At 36.1% G+C, this 16,725-nt stretch overlaps 1 protein-coding gene across 1 annotated transcript; it reads left to right on the top strand.

The window, feature by feature from the left end:
- The first annotated feature begins 6,081 nt into the window (after positions 1-6,081).
- Positions 6,082-16,358, top strand: LOC103865296. Its single transcript, XM_009143094.2, has 10 exons — positions 6,082-7,030; positions 7,557-7,778; positions 7,886-8,099; positions 8,205-8,314; positions 8,409-8,611; positions 8,675-8,778; positions 8,856-9,043; positions 9,125-9,324; positions 9,707-14,412; positions 15,048-16,358. Exons 1-9 carry the CDS (start codon positions 6,847-6,849, stop codon positions 9,926-9,928), a joined length of 1,647 nt encoding a protein of 548 aa, XP_009141342.1. The 5' UTR covers positions 6,082-6,846; the 3' UTR covers positions 9,929-14,412; positions 15,048-16,358.
- The last annotated feature ends 367 nt before the right edge of the window (positions 16,359-16,725 follow it).

Here is a 16,725-nt window from a genome sequence, read left to right as displayed (position 1 = left end):
AGCTAGGTTTCTGTTATTTCTCTTTTTTTTTTTGAACCGACTGTTATTTCTCTTTATCTCACTCTTTTCAGTTCCTTCTCTTGTTCTTTCTTGTTTTCTACGTTTCTCTCTATTTAGTTAAACATAAACAAAGAATACACACACAGATACATACATATATATACATATATACATCATACTATACATTATACAATGACAACCTAAGTTTTGCGAAATTTTAGTTAACTAAGTTTGATCAAACAAACTAAACATTCCAAGATAAACATAAGACAAGTAGAGAGTTCATGGTTGTCTAGCTAATATTGCAAGCTTGTCTGCCTAGAGGTTATAGATGATATAAGTATAGGGACTACTTTGTAAATAGAATACCCTAGTCTATGTCTCTTGTTCATGTATATATACTCTAGTATCATGTCAATAATAATATAACACTTTCCATAATCCTATATGGTATCAGAGCTTTGCTCCTAGACCTAAAATTTTCACGATCAAATCCCCCCAGCCGCCATGAGTTCTTCCTCCAACACCAATGAAGTGATCTCCATCACCAACAATGCAAACACTCTCCTCCACATCAACATGTCCAACGTCTCTAAACTCACGAGCACAAACTATCTCATGTGGAGTTTACAAGTCCATGCCTTGTTGGATGGCTACGCTCTCGCCAAACATCTTGATGCCAATGCTGTGATCCCTGCCCAAAACGTAACCACTGATGATGTTGTGGTCCCCAACCCTGAGTTTGTCCATTGGACAAGACAAGACAAGCTTATCTACAGTGCTCTTCTTGGAGCCATTACGACGCCTATTCAGCCAACTGTGTCTCGCACCACCACTGCCTCTCAGATCTGGGAGAAGTTGGCCGCTACCTATGCCAAACCGAGTCGCGGTCACATCAAGCAGCTCCGTGAACAACTGAAGATCTACACCAAGGGAACGAAAACAATTGATGAATACCTACAAGGTGCTATGTCCAAGCTTGATCAACTGGCGATACTTGGAAAACCCTATGATCATGAGGATCAAGTGGAAATCATTCTGGCTGGACTTCCTGATGACTACAAAACGGTGGTTGACCAGATTGAAGGAAAGGATACTGCTCCAAGTATCACGGAAGTGCATGAACGTTTGTTGAATCATGAGGCGAAGATCCTCTCCAGCAGCTCGACACCATCCAGTGTCGTCCCTACCTCAGCTAATGCGGCACAACATCGCCCGCACCAAACCTACAACAATCACCGCAACAACTACAACAACAGGAAGAACCCTCATTCCTCCTACTCTGGTGATAACGTGCAGTACACACAATCGCAGAATCGACCCGAACAGAGGCCTTTCAAACCGTACTTGGGCAAGTGTCAACTGTGCAATACTCAAGGACATAGTGCAAGAAGATGTCCACAACTTCAAGGGCTTCAACAACAAGGGAGCTCATCAAACGCAAATCCGTTCAAGCCATGGCAACCGAGAGCAAATGTTGCAGTCACCTCACCATACACTGCAGCGAATTGGCTCCTGGACTCTGGAGCAACACATCACATGACTTCAGACCTTAACAACCTTGCCTTACATCAGCCGTATAATGGAGGAGATGATGTACTCATTGCAGATGGTTCGTCTTTACCGATATCACACACCGGTTCCTCTATTCTCTCAACTCCTACTCGTCAATTAGCATTGAATAAAATCTTATGTGTTCCTGATGTTGATAAGAATCTAATATCGGTTTATCGGCTCTGCAATACTAATGGAGTTTCTGTTGAATTTTTCCCTGCTTCCTTTCAGGTGAAGGATCTCAGCACGGGGGTCCCATTGCTCCAAGGCAAGACTAAGAATGAACTCTATGAATGGCCAGTATCTCATGCTCAAGCAAAGGCCATGGTCACTTCCTCAAACCCCAAAACCTCTCTGTTTTCGTGGCATTCACGGCTCGGCCACCCATCTTCTTCTATTTTAAACACTATTGTTTCTCAGTTTTCACTTCCTATTTGTTCAAGTTCTCAAAAACAGCTTTCTTGTTCTCAATGTTTGATTAATAAGAGCCACAAATTACCTTTTACAAACTCGACTATCTCTTCTTCTCGCCCACTTGAATATATTTTCACTGATGTTTGGTCATCTCCCATAACCTCTATTGACAACTACCGATACTATCTTGTTCTCATTGATCATTTTTCCCGCTACACATGGTTATATCCATTAAAGAAGAAATCAGAAGTAAAGGAGGTGTTCATTGCATACAAAGCTCTTGTGGAGAACAAATTTCAGGTGAAAATAGGGACTCTCTTTTCAGATAACGGAGGTGAATATATAGCTCTACGGTCGTTTCTTGCAGAGCATGGAATCAGTCATCTAACCTCGCCACCGCATACACCTCAACACAATGGTGTATCGGAAAGAAAACATAGGCACATTGTTGAGACAGGCCTCACCCTCCTATCAACTTCATATATGCCAAGAGAGTACTGGACATATGCTTTCACTGCCGCTGTCTATCTCATTAATCGCCTCCTCTCACCAACGATTTCAATGGAGTCACCATATCAGAAGTTGTTTGGCGAACCACCCAACTATGAGAAGCTTAGAGTGTTTGGATGCAAGTGTTTCCCTTGGCTTCGTCCCTACACCAAACATAAGCTGCAGCCTCGCTCTACTGAATGTGTTTTTCTTGGGTACTCTCCCACACAAAGTGCCTACTACTGTCTTGACGTCTCAACAGGCCGTGTCTACACTTCTAGACATGTACAGTTTGTGGAAACCGAGTTTCCTTTCAACAAAGAAACAAAGGTTTCAGATGACAAGTCCTCACCTTCTTCATCATATACTCCACCAGCAACAACTATTCCGACTGAAAGAATGGGACCCTCGGGCACAGACCTTCACCAACAATCTCCGACTACTCAGGTATTACCTTCTACTCCTCAACCTCTCTCTTCTTCAACCTCTGAGCCCACTGCTCATTCTCAAAATGAGTCACAACCCATGACTCAGCAATCACCCATACTTCCTGAGCCTACTGCTCCTACTCAAAATGAGACGACACCCACGTCTCAGTCAGAACCCATGACAAATCATCTTCCTCCTTCACCTACCATGCCTGTTCAACCCACTGAACCAGAAATACCAGTGCAAGAACAGCCACAAAATATCCACAAAATGCAAACTCGAGCCAAAAACAAAATTACCAAACCAATCCAAAAACTAACTCTTACTGTTGCAGGAAAGACCCATAAAGCCGCAGAACCAACAACGATTAATCAAGCCATGAAAGAAGATAAATGGAGAAAGGCTGCCATCTCTGAGTTTGATGCCCATATTGCCAATCACACTTGGGATCTGGAACCACCAAATGCAGCACAGAATGTTATTGGTTGTCGATGGGTCTTTGCTACAAAGTATCTTGCAAATGGTGAAGAAGAACGTCAAAAAGGTCGCCTTGTTGCTAAAGGATACACACAAAGATATGGAGTTGATTATTCCGAAACTTTCAGCCCAGTTATTAAATCAACTACCATTCGCTTGGTTATTGATATTGCAGTCACAAAGTCGTGGCCTCTGAAGCAACTGGATATCAACAACGCTTTTCTCCAAGGTGACTTAACTGAAGAAGTCTATATGATGCAACCTCCTGGCTTCGTTGACAGAGACCGTCCTCATCATGTTTGTCGCCTGCGCAAGCCAATCTATGGCCTTAAACAGGCTCCCCGCTCATGGTACATGTCTCTTAAACGACATCTTCTTACTGCTGGCTTTGTTAACTCTTCCGCAGACGCATCACTCTTTGTCCACACCACTGGAAACACACTCACATATGTCTTGGTTTACGTTGATGACATCATTGTCACTGGGAATGATGATCGTTACGTTCAAACTGTTCTTCAAGCTTTTGCATCTCGCTTCTCCATCAAAGATCCTGTTGATCTCCACTACTTCTTAGGTATTGAAGTGAAGCGCACAAAGGCTGGCATTCATCTCTCTCAGAAGAAATATATCACCGATCTTCTACACAAGGCGAACATGACAGACGCGAAACCGGTCGCCACACCACTTCCGACCACACCCAAGCTCACACTCAACAGTGGCGTCCCGCTCAAAGATGCCTCACAATACCGTTCCGTGGTGGGAAGCTTACAATACTTAGCCTTCACCCGCCCTGATATCTCCTACTCCGTTGCGCGTCTCTCACAGTTTATGCACCAACCCACGGAAGATCATTGGCTTGCAACCAAACGGGTTCTCAGGTATCTGGCAGGTACAAGCTCTCATGGTATCTTCCTCCACAAGCACACGCCACTGACATTACATGCCTTTTCTGATGCCGATTGGGCCGGTGATACAGACGACTACACATCAACAAATGGATACATCATTTACTTGGGACAGAACCCAATCTCCTGGTCGTCAAAGAAACAGAAAGGAGTCGCGCGTTCATCTACGGAAGCTGAATATAGAGCAGTTGCGAATACAGCGTCTGAAGTTACATGGCTTTGCTCTCTTCTGTCAGAGTTACAGATTCAGCTGATTTCTCCTCCGGCTATATATTGTGATAATGTTGGCGCTACGTATCTGTGTGCTAACCCGGTTTTTCATTCTAAAATGAAGCACATCGCCTTGGACTATCACTTCACCAGAAACATGATTCAGGCAGGCAGACTCCGGGTCACACATGTCTCGTCTCGAGATCAGTTAGCAGACACAATGACAAAACCACTACCGAGAAGCCTGTTCCAGCAAGCATGTTCCAAGATTGGAGTGTCTTCAGCCCCTCCATCTTGAGGGGGCATATAGATGATATAAGTATAGGGATTACTTTGTAAATAGAATACCCTAGTCTACGTCTCTTGTTCATGTATATATACTCTAGTATCATGTCAATAATAATATAACACTTTCCATAATCCTATAGAGGTTTACATTTTCTTTTCCTTTTTGACTATAATAACGGTTTACATTGAAAAACCAAAATTGGTAAAGAGGATTCATAAGATAGTGATATCTCTTAGATATGTTGCAACAGAACGACGCTAACCACACCGAGATGTTGTAATGGTAGGCAGATTTTTGGAAGCTAAGTAATCCGGATTCGAAGCAGCCTCACGATATTGAATATGTGTGGCCATTTGGATATGAGACCATACTTTAAACCTCATTTTAATATCTAGAAACAGGGTCTATTCTCCCATTGGAAGATTAAATTAAGCCCTTTCACAGGCCCATAATATTTCCAGGTTAATAAAAAGAAAATAACAACATTAAAATGCTTCATATTTGAAATTTCAAAGTCAGTTAAACTAATTTTTTAAACACTAGTTAATTATGATATTACAAACTATATTACAAAAATGGTTTTACCACCGACAATGTTTTACATGTCTTATAAAGATCCATGCCTGATTATATCAGTCTAAATCATTCTATGATATTCAACATGCTAAAATCTCATGTTAGTTTTTACTCTTTTAATTTTCATAATTCATCTTTTGTGAGATTTGTAATCCAAACTTCCTTATATAAAAGCATTAATGAAATTTTAATAAAACCATTAGATTAAAAGGGTTTCTGCTATTATTTTTAGTGGCATCTTATTCTTATGACTTATTGTAGTGTATTGAAGTCATATATATTGTACTATACTAATCCAAGTCCGGATACCAAGCCAAAGTAATTTCATGGGAGTAAACCTTTATACAAATATTTGGTAATATTTCTAATAGTTGTCTCCCTAAATAATTATTTTGCCAATTTTAGATGAACATGTGAAAATACGAAATGGTAGTTGTAGTGGATCGATCGATGTGAAGAAAAAAGAAACAAACAGACATAGAGAAGACAAGGTTTCTGCCACATAATTTGTGGGTGTCTGTTTGTGTACATGGTTAGAATCAATGGACGTGAGATAGACAAAGACAAGAGTGATTATACATAGTATAGTTTTTGTTTAGTAATAAATATGTTTCATCGATATTGATTTCCCGTTTCTATACATTTGATTGGTTACCTTTTAATACGAATTTTAAAACTATATATTGCATTTGCATATGATATTTTTCTCTATAGAGTACTTCTAGATTCTACTCTGATTATTTACAACCGCTGAGTGATGATCGGGACATATATGTAATGTAGCCAAAATACGAATGTGGCACAAAAGAACGTAAACATAACAACCAAGTGAATATAGGAAACAAAATAATTATAATTTCATTTTGATGTGATTTACAACACCATGGTGGTGCTAAATGATAAAAGCTTACCGAAGATTATTCGTAAGTAATTGCAACACAAAAGAAGCACGAAACGTAAAGTGCGTCAAAATCTATTTTGAAACTTAGATTGTGATGTATGTATATGTAGCATTTGATAAAAAAGTAATTAATACCAAGCTTTAGTTATGGGTATTTTTTTTTGTAATTATGGTTTTCACTTTCAATCCCACTTTACGCAAGAGGAAGAGGGAGACAAAGACAATGTAAAAAACTCCATGAACTAAGCAAGATTTAAGTAACTGAAGCAATTGAAAGATGTTTGATACGAAAACCTTTTTGAATTATTTGGATGTATAAGCGTATAGTATTGGTTCATATTTGTTGAAATTTACACGTCACAGGCTCACAGCAGACATGAACTGCCACGTGTAGTCATTAGCCGTCTCCTCTTAACTCTGAAGTAATTTACTTTCTCATTAAATCGTTAGTTAAGTGTAGAAACAGACAACTAATCGGTACTTAAATACCGTGTTCTAACTTTCATGGTAAAAAGAGTTCCTTGATTTCGAAATTCTTGAGAAATAAAAGACGATATCTGCCAATCACAAATCCTAAAACTTGACACTGTTAATTAATAAAGATGGGGTATAAAGGCGTTGGTTTGCCTACCCACACGGCTACAACAACGCGTACGAAGCCATCTAAGATGTACAAGGAGAAGGAAGATGTTGTACGTTGGATCTTTAAATTCGTAGGACGTCGTAAGAAGATCCTCTTCATTATCACAACTCTTGTCTTCATTCGCGTCCTTTACGTTTGGCATGGTAAAATTACTTTTCTTCCATTGTTGTGTAGTTCTGGTGATTTTTGAGTTTTCTTATAGCTTATGTTTCAGTTTTAGCTCACTAATTGGATAACCTCTTTCCTCCTCATTTTTTTTATTGGAACACTCTATTCTTCTTCATATTAAGATTTTTCTCACGAGAAAATAAACCTAAAGCATTAAAATTATAAAATCATTTTACCAAAAAAATTATAAAATTGTATGGATTCGATTTCGTTCCTATTTTTACAAAATAAACCGTACACTAGAGCCGAACTTGAACATAACCAGATGAAACATTGGTTTTGAATCTCAAAATTTTAAGAATTACTATACATAAACCACAAAGTTCCTAAATTATCAAAAACAAAATTTTATTACAGTTTTTAGTAAATGTTCTAATATATCCGAAAACGGTACTAAGGAAGATTAATACAAAGTCTCTATGGTATTCAAAATGCGGGTTTTGGTTTAGGATTCCTATTACTGGCAACTGCATTTATCCTCTATGTTTTGGTCGTAACCAGGTGAAGATGGTCAGAAAGTTGAAGTTCCTCACAGTAAAACTACAAATAAAGAGCCATTAAGCAATATCCATAACAATTTATCTCACGTGGTAAAAGCTGCAAAAGTGTATCGGCCTCGTCCTCCTCCATATTTTCGTGGCTATACACTTCCTCCAAATCATCCCTGTAACCGGTTCACGTTACCTCCTCCACCAGCTGACAAGAAGAGAACCGGACCACGCCGTAAGATCTCTCTCTCTTGATTCATTATTTACACAAAGCTTTGGGCTATTCTGTTTCGTGTTAAAGAAGCAAAACTGTTCTTGCTGGTTTTGATTTTTTTTTTCCAGCATGCCCGGTTTGTTACCTTCCATTAGAAGAAGCAATCGCCTTAATGCCAAGCTCACCGTCGTTTTCCCCTATTCTTAAGAATCTAACATATATACATGAGAAGCCACTTAACCGGAAAACAGAGTTTGGAGGGTCAGATTTTGGCGGTTATCCGACTTTGAAACAAAGGAGAAGATCTTTTAACATCAAAGGATCAATGAGTGTGCATTGCGGGTAAGTGTATCTCTTGAGTTCTTGTCCTTTTGACAAAAAAAATTCTCTTGAGTGCTTGTCACGTTTTCTACGTGGACTAATCTACAATGCTCTTTTTTCTACTAGATTTGTCAAAGGACGTCAACCTGGAAGAGGTACAGGATTTGATATCAACGAGAAAGATCTTCTTGAAATGAAGCGGTGTCGAGGGATAGTTGTTGCTTCAACAGTATTTGGTCATTCTTTAATGCTTCTCCAGTAGTTTCGTTTGGTTTTTAACTTCTTTCTCACGGTATCTAATGAAGAAGTTCTCTTACTCTTTTTCCTCAGATGCTTTTGACGATGTGAAGAGCCCTAGCAATATTAGTAAATACTCCGAGCAAACGGTTTGCTTCTTCATGTTTATTGATGAGAAGACCGAATCAAGCTTGAAGAGAGATAAAAAGTTTAATAGAACCACCAAGAAAGTAGGGTTATGGAGAGTTGTTGTTGTTCACAACCTTCCTTATACAGATGGAAGACGCAATGGAAAGGTAACTTGAAATATAAATTATCTATTTTTTGAATATGAAAGGTTATGATCTTTCTTGTTTCAGGTACCAAAGCTTCTTGTCCATAGGCTGTTTCCGAATTCTCGGTATTCTTTATGGATGGATGGGAAGCTGGACCTTGTGGTCGATCCACATCAAATTCTCGAGAGGTTCTGAACTCATTAGTCTCTATGACTACGTTTCTGCCACACTATAATGTATAATCTGACATTCACCATCTTTTTAGGTTCTTGTGGAGGGAAAATGTCACATTTGCAATCTCTAGACATTACAAACGGTTTGATGTATTTGTGGAAGCAGAAGCAAATAAAGCTGCGGGTAAATATGCCAATGCTTCAATAGATTTTCAAGTGGATTTCTACAAGAAAGAAGGTCTAACACCTTATTCTACAGCCAAGCTCCCAATAACAAGCGGTATATATTAATTATGCTTTCTTAACATTATAATATAAGAATCAAAACATTTCAATGACTTGTAGTGGTGGAGATATGTAGATGTACCAGAAGGATGTGTCATTTTAAGAGAGCATGTTCCAATTAGCAATCTCTTTACTTGTCTTTGGTTCAATGAAGTTGATCGCTTCACTTCTAGAGATCAAATCAGTTTCTCAACAGTAAGAGACAAGATTGCTGCGAGAACAAAATGGAATGTGAGTATGTTTCTAGACTGCCAAAGACGCAACTTTGTGGTTCAGGTGATTCTTCTTCTTGCCAATGGTTTTTATTTTACAAAAATACCAGAATCACTTAAATGTTGTACTTGCCAGTATCTAGTAAAAGTCTCAAAATTGGTAAAGACCCCATGAGGCATGAGTACAACGCAACATGATCACTCAAAATCATATTTTAAGTACCAAAAAAGGTGGTGCTTAGGACAAAAGTGGGTCATTGCTTAAACCCGAGATATTTTACAGGATTAAAGGCCCATTTTAAATTCTTACAAAATACAGAAATAAAAAATAATAAAGAAGCAAATTATATAGAAATTATAAAGTAAGTCCTATGATGTACAAGTGAACTCAATTAGGTTTTAGAAATCAGTGTATTTTTAATAGACTTTGACCATGAACAATGCAGAGATATCATCTAGCGGATCAAGAGAAACTGAAGAAGAAACCAACTCCAATGGCCATACTCCCTCCACCGGCATTGGTCAGCAGAGATTTGCCTAGGAAGTTGAACAATGTGAGTCAAGTCGTGAGCATAACACAACCTAAAAGGCGAGGAAGAGACAAACAGTTAAGTGCAAGGAGTAAGAGAAAAGCTACTTTGCCTACAAGATCACCAGAGCCAGCTTAAGAACAATTGGTTGGTTAATTTATTTCAAAGAATTCAAAGTCAGTCTTTTAATGTAACTGCACTACATACGAACACATTGTAATTGGACATCATGTTATAAAGAAAATTTCTTATGATCCATATCTATGATTATGTATCTCATTGTTCTTTAATTATTCACATTAGCAATCTAGCATGTATAAGGAATGTAACAAGGTTTTGTAATCAAAATCATCTATTGGATGACTAACTACAATACGCAATTTGAACTATTTATATATAAACTTTCTTATTATTACACAGTACAACATGTATGAGCAATATGGAAAACATACATATTGCACATGTTGCGTTTCTCATTCACAATCTCATACAGTAAAAAAACAACTAGCCGTAGCTCAATGGTAAAATACATAATTCAGCTGATATACGTAGACGAAACCACATTACTAGGTTTGAGTATTTATGTGAAATATTAGAGTAATAACACCGAGATTTCATGTCTAGAAATAGAATTAGAAAAAGTGCAGAACAATAGTTACAAAAATTTTAAGTCATGGCGAGAAACAAAAGCTAAAAGATATATAATCGAACATTTTTGAATGGTTATGGTGGTGATTAGTGAAGCAACATCGACGGTCCACAAAGAGCAAGTGGTGGGTAAAGTAAAGAGCTTTCCACCAAAGTAAATAAATTAAGTAAACAGAGTTTGTGTCCATTCAAAGTTGCACATTAAGAAGAAAGTGGTAATATAAAAATTTGAAATATAAAGAAAGGGTTCCACTTTGTATATAAATCATTGTGCTAATGGAATCTGTTGTCATAATAGTTTCTCCACTTTCTTGATCACAATCTACCGCACTGCTATTATTCTATGCACTTGGATCAGTAGATGTACACATACTCGTATATGTAATGCATAAAGCAAAAAAAGCATGGCCGCTGCTGAATTATTGCTGCATTTTATGAACAGTTCCTTGCGTTTTGGAATATTGAAAGTATGGAATGTATTAATCGCTGCCGAAAGAAACAATTAATTTTAGTCAATTTTGTTTAGTGAGATGTTCAATGTGTTTAATCTGATGTTAGGTAGTCCAGAGCAAATCTCCTTTTTATAGTGATACAGAAATCAGTATACACTTTTTACCACAGTACGTAGTATACAAGACGACCAATTGACTCTAGTATTATCAAGTAATTTCGTGAAATAATCATGACCTCAATGTTACAAAAAAAAAATCATGACCTGAATAAAGTATAACATTTGTATTAAGTATCTCGATCAAAGACATAACCGGCCGTGAGTACAAGTGTTATCAACGCACGTCATGTGTTCGATGTACAAGGTTATCTTAACAAACAAGTACATTGACATCATCAGTCGTATATCTAAAGTTACATTTTCTTTTACCTCTATTGTATTAGGAGGTATATTTCTTTTTTTTACAAGGGTTTTCTAGGAAGTATATTTCTTTCGAACATATTTTTTTTATATCTATATTTTAATTAATTTTGGTATCTCTGTTGAATAGCATAAAATCTCGTAAAATAATATGCATGTTATATATATACTAATATCGATAAATGCTCGTTTTAAAATTAGAAATTCCTACTTTCTCAAAAACAAATACAAATTACTAATTTATAGATGTTGAGTATAGCTGATAGTTTTTTTTCGAAATTCCACATTTTACTAAGCTTGTGAAAATAAGCTTTTAGTCATATAAATTAGTAAATCCAACACCAAATGAAATACATATCTTTTTGAGAAAAAACGACTAATTTTATAGATGTTGTGCTTTTGTTGTTTTGTTGGTAAGACATTCCGAACGTTCACTGTTACAAGTTACAGCATGAATATATAGCTGCATATTCATCGAACAAAAAAACTTGAATTTTAGATTTTCAATTCTCTGGAGACAAATCCACCAATCTAGTTAGTTAGTTAGTTATTTATTTATTAATTTCGAGCAATTTGTTTCAACCCTAACAAAAATCGACAACATGGTATATTAGGTGAGATTGCACAAGCTAATGGAGATTCAGAAAACGTTAGACACTTCAGTTACAAAAAAAATGTTAGACGCTAAATAGGTGGTGTATTAAAAATTTATTATAAATAATAAAATTTATATTATTATTATTTTTCAAAGGGTTTAAAAAATTGTATTGTTTATTTTCATAAGATTCTATAATACAATATATTAACCGCCACTCTTTATAAAATAAAAAATAATAAATTATTAGAATATTATAATTAAGTTTTAGGCGATTTTAAAATACTCGTCAGAGTTTTAGAAGACTCAGTGATTTATCACCGTATACGAGCTGACGATTTAAGCTTCTACCAAGTGATACAAATTCATTGAAGTTACCAATTCACGTAATGCCCCAATTCTCAAAATATGATATAATTACCTCGAATGCTTTATTTCCTTGTAACCAATGCTTAATTCTAATGAGCATATGTTAAAAAAGGAAAGACTTTCTCATTCCACGACACGTATGATTATCTTAATCAGATACTCTTTCGGATGAGCACAAGGGCACCAATGAGGAGGAAGAGGACATAAGAGCCAAGTGCGTAAACAAATATGACACTACAAAAAGCAAAAAGAAAGAAAATCAATCTGTAAAGAGAAGTTAGGAACAAGTCATTTTCGAAAGTCCCTTCTACCAAAATAGTTAATTATACTTGAGTTACTTTACAACTAGGATAAACATGTTCATCAATTTCCATTTTTCCCAATTAATACTTTTCTAAAAAGAATCGCATTATTAGAAGTTGCACTTTGTTAATACTTTTACCCACTTGCTTCGGTGTTAACACGATACAATAACTAATTCAACCATCCCATAGATTTCTAGCTTCAAGCAAATCCATAAACATAAGTTACATAACTATGTTTTATATCATTTCACAACTAATATCTGATGGGTCAAACATACAATACTTTAGTTTTTGCGGTATGGTATTCTAAACCATAAGAACTAAATAATTTAAGATTCTAAAAATATTTGTGTGTTAGGCTATTGTTCGGTGTTCGGTCATCAGTCATCAACCAATGATGTATATAATCAAGTAAACTAAAAAAAGGATCCATTCTTTGACAGGGGTAAATATCCTGGTGTTAAATTAATAATTGATTAATTACTTTTTTGGATTAACCAAAAATTTTAAACAGACAAAAGAAACCCTACGAGGGTGCATACGTTTGCATAGAGTGATGCCATAGCTTACATATAACGCAAGTTCAGAAGTTATCCATATTACTCTCAAGTCTTAACAACCCCAAAAGGTCTTGATTTTACACGTGCCGCATGTATCCGTTGTTGTTTCAAAAATAATCAAAAATCACTAGCCCAAAAAGAAAAAGTCGGGTATTGCACAAATCAATCCAAGTTTTTCTATAAGACACTCGAATATTTTCTTTGACCTTAGAGATTGTTAGTAATATTCGGGTTGCCCTCTGAAGTTGTGAATAAAACATCTAATTCAATTTTTTTTAAATCCCTGAATTCGAAATTAAATTACTTTTGTCTCAAATATCACTCGATCTTCTGACTTTTAAGCTCTATCTTTGATGCTTCTCCAGGTGAGATAACGATAATTTTATTAGCTTAGTAAATACAACAAATTCATTTTAGTTTTTTTTTTTACTTGTCTACGTCTTGTGTAGATTATTATTGGCTAGCTACTTCCAGGAACACATATCATGATAATCAGAAAGTCAGTAAGAAAAAGCTTTGCTTTATTTTATTTTAACTTTTGACGACAAAAAAAACTTTGCTTTAACATACAAAGAAACAACAATTCAGGATTGAACCAGAACTGCATATCTTAATTGTATTTATTTAGAATGGTAAGCTACCAAAATTTTGCAATTGTTAATCTAAATAAATAAACTTTAGATTATATAAGAAACTTGATGATACCTTTTCATGTAATGTACCAAGAATATTCTTATTACCTGCACTGAACCAAAAGTAGAGCTGATAAAAATTAGGTTTAGCTGACAAAATTAGGAGACATGTGCAAGGGAAATTTGGCTGTATGACGCTGAAAAAAACCATAATTCACCTTCTAACCAATTTCCCTAATATATCGATACACCATCTGTCTTTCCTATAATATTGCCAAAATACCCTTTCATTCTACCGGTGAAACCTGAAGAAAATAAAAATAAAAAATCCTAGTTATTAGCTGTTTCAAATTACTTGTGGCGTAATCATATTCACATCTTTCCTTTTACCTTTATTTGGTAATTTTTGAGAAATTGATTCATGATTTTCTCCACCTCTTCCAACCATGTTTCCCTCCTCCCCATCGCCACCGTCTGTGTTCTCTGAGTTTATTTATTTCTCTAATTGTGTTGCAAAGGGAATCGTCTCCACTTTGGGAATCTATTGTGAGAAGACGTCGTGACAGTCCAATCGGGGAGAAGGAGCACACTGACCATTTTTCCATTCACATCGGCGCTTTGTCTCAGATCTATTGCAATACTGTAAGTTCTAGGATATGTGTTTTAGATTCTATTATTGCGATGCTCTTTTTCCCTGTTTGGGTTGCATGTCGGATCTAGTAGACAAAGGTCACCGAATCGATTTAGGGCTGAACTTTTACCGATTTGTCTTACTCATCTGTTTACATCGAAATCTATGGTAATTTTGTTTGGAATCGAAACAAAGATAGCATATGTAGAGCTATTTGATCGGTCTATGCTATGTGACATGGAATAGCTTAAATTGTTAATCATTCACGTACCCTTTCGTTTTGCACATCTTTATGATGTAGAAACAATCATAAGGTATTTAGAATTTATATTCCATTCAATGTACTTTTGTGTTCCAAGTTATACGTATATATACAATATTATATCAAATATAAATAATTATCTTGTTTCATGTATCGAGTGTAGTTCACTCCTTGCAAATGGAAATGTATAACAATTCCATTCTATGCAACCATGTGTACCATGTCATATATAGATTTACTATTCCATATAAATAGAAATGTTTATCTTGTGCTATGTATCGACTGTATTTCGCTCATGTGATATTCTCTTTGTGATTCCAAGACAAATACATTTAGTTTAGAATAAATGTTTTTATAGAACTAAGCGACTTTGGCTTTGTATAGGTTGCTCCGCTGTAGTGACACTTATTATGTTATAAATGCACGCTGTTGGGATGGAATTGAAGTGTGTGGCTTTCACTGAAGAAAATGTTTGTGTAGCTGCGGAGAACTACTTGCTTGAAACACTGGCACTGTGTCAAGCCGGAGCACTCACCCAGGACGTGTAGACATGGGTTTATGGTTTCTAAGCATAGTTTTAATGTTCTAGCTTTGCTTCTTGTTTTTAGATACTACCATCTAAACTACCTCCGTGTTGTAGTAATGTTTTATGTAATGACTCCAACTCTATGTATCTTCTTCCTTTTTGTTGCTTACACTGGAAGAATGAAATCACATTCCATATGCGTCAATTTGAATTTGGTGTAAGCATTACCTCCTTCCGTGCAATCATAAACACTTCAAAATGTGAGCAATATGTATTATATAACGTTGGTTAGATGAAATAGAACAATTAATTATATACTATTTCCGTATTTTGATTTATTTAAGTTACTTTTACATTTGAGTTTGGGTTTATGAATTTAGGTTTTAGCTTTAGTATTTAGGGCTTCCAGGTAGGTTTGTTCAGGGTCTAGTATTTCAGGGTCGGAGGTTGGTTGAGGTTGGAGGTTGGTTGTGATTCTGATTATGGTTATAGTACTATACTATGTTGGTGAGATGAAATAGAACAGTTAAATTTTACTATTTTTGTATTTTAATTTATTAAAGATATTTTATATTTGGGTTTGGGTTTATGAATTCGGGTTTAGGGTTTAGTATTTATGGCTTTAAGGTGGATTAGTTTAGGGTTTAGTATTTCAGTGTTGGAGGTTGGTTGTGATTCTGATGGTTTTAGTATTATACTATGCTGGTGAGATGAAATAGAATAGTTAATTATATAATATTTTGTATTTTAATTTATAAAAGATATTTTACATTGGGTTTGGGTTTATGAATTCGGGTTTAGGGGTTAGTATTTATGATTTAGAGGTGGGTTGGTTTAGGGTCTAGTATTTCAGGGTTAGAGGTTGGTTGGGGTTAGAGGTTGGTTATGATTCTAATTGTGTTTATAGTACTCTACTATGTTGGTGAGATGAAATAGAACATTTTCTTTTCCATCATGTGTGTTGCATACAGCTGTCATATATGCTTCATATAATTAAGTGTCCCTAAAAAGACCACGTCTCTTATATTTGGAAGTGAAACTGGCAACCTGTTAAGTAAAGGGGTAGAACCGGTTTGATTGAGACCAAAAAGTCTGACATTAAATTATGTCAAAATCAATGTTAGTTTCTTAATTTGTCTCTCAAATATAGCTATTTCGCTAATAAGCCCTGTGTGCAATCCATTACAGAAAATAAAAGATGTAAACAGAGAAAGCTACGTTGATAGATAGTTTGCACTTGCCACTTGGCATAGCTAGTCCACATTCATGTAACGCCAACAAGAAAATTAAAGTAGCGTTGATTAAGGGTATGACTGGTTTTCCCGCTACCACCCGCAAACGCAGCTTTTGCGGTTGGTAGCGGTTGCTGGCGTTTTGTAACAATCGCTCAAACCGCTCTAAACCGCTCCAAATCGCTCCAAATCGCTCTGAACCTCATAAATTCAAAAGCTGGTTCCAGCTAGCGTTTGCGGTTGCGGGCGTTTGCGGGAGGATAAAAAAATTATTTTTTTTCCAAAACAATATAAATACAAAAAT

This window comes from Brassica rapa, chromosome A04, assembly GCF_000309985.2.
Source record: "Brassica rapa cultivar Chiifu-401-42 chromosome A04, CAAS_Brap_v3.01, whole genome shotgun sequence".
NCBI classification, from domain to species: domain Eukaryota; kingdom Viridiplantae; phylum Streptophyta; class Magnoliopsida; order Brassicales; family Brassicaceae; genus Brassica; species Brassica rapa.
Note: the sequence above shows the minus strand (reverse complement) of the source record. Positions and strands in the feature narration are given on the sequence as shown.

What these genes read in the sequence shown, in the direction of transcription:
- LOC103865296 (XM_009143094.2), top strand. Translation starts at nt 6,847, where the DNA reads ATGGGGTATAAAGGCGTTGGTTTGCCTACCCACACGGCTACAACAACG. An exon ending in TCAATGAGTGTGCATTGCGG is followed by an intron (nt 8,100 to 8,204) that starts GTAAGTGTATCT and finishes TTTTTCTACTAG; the next exon opens with ATTTGTCAAAGGACGTCAAC. An exon ending in ATGGAAGACGCAATGGAAAG is followed by an intron (nt 8,612 to 8,674) that starts GTAACTTGAAAT and finishes TTCTTGTTTCAG; the next exon opens with GTACCAAAGCTTCTTGTCCA.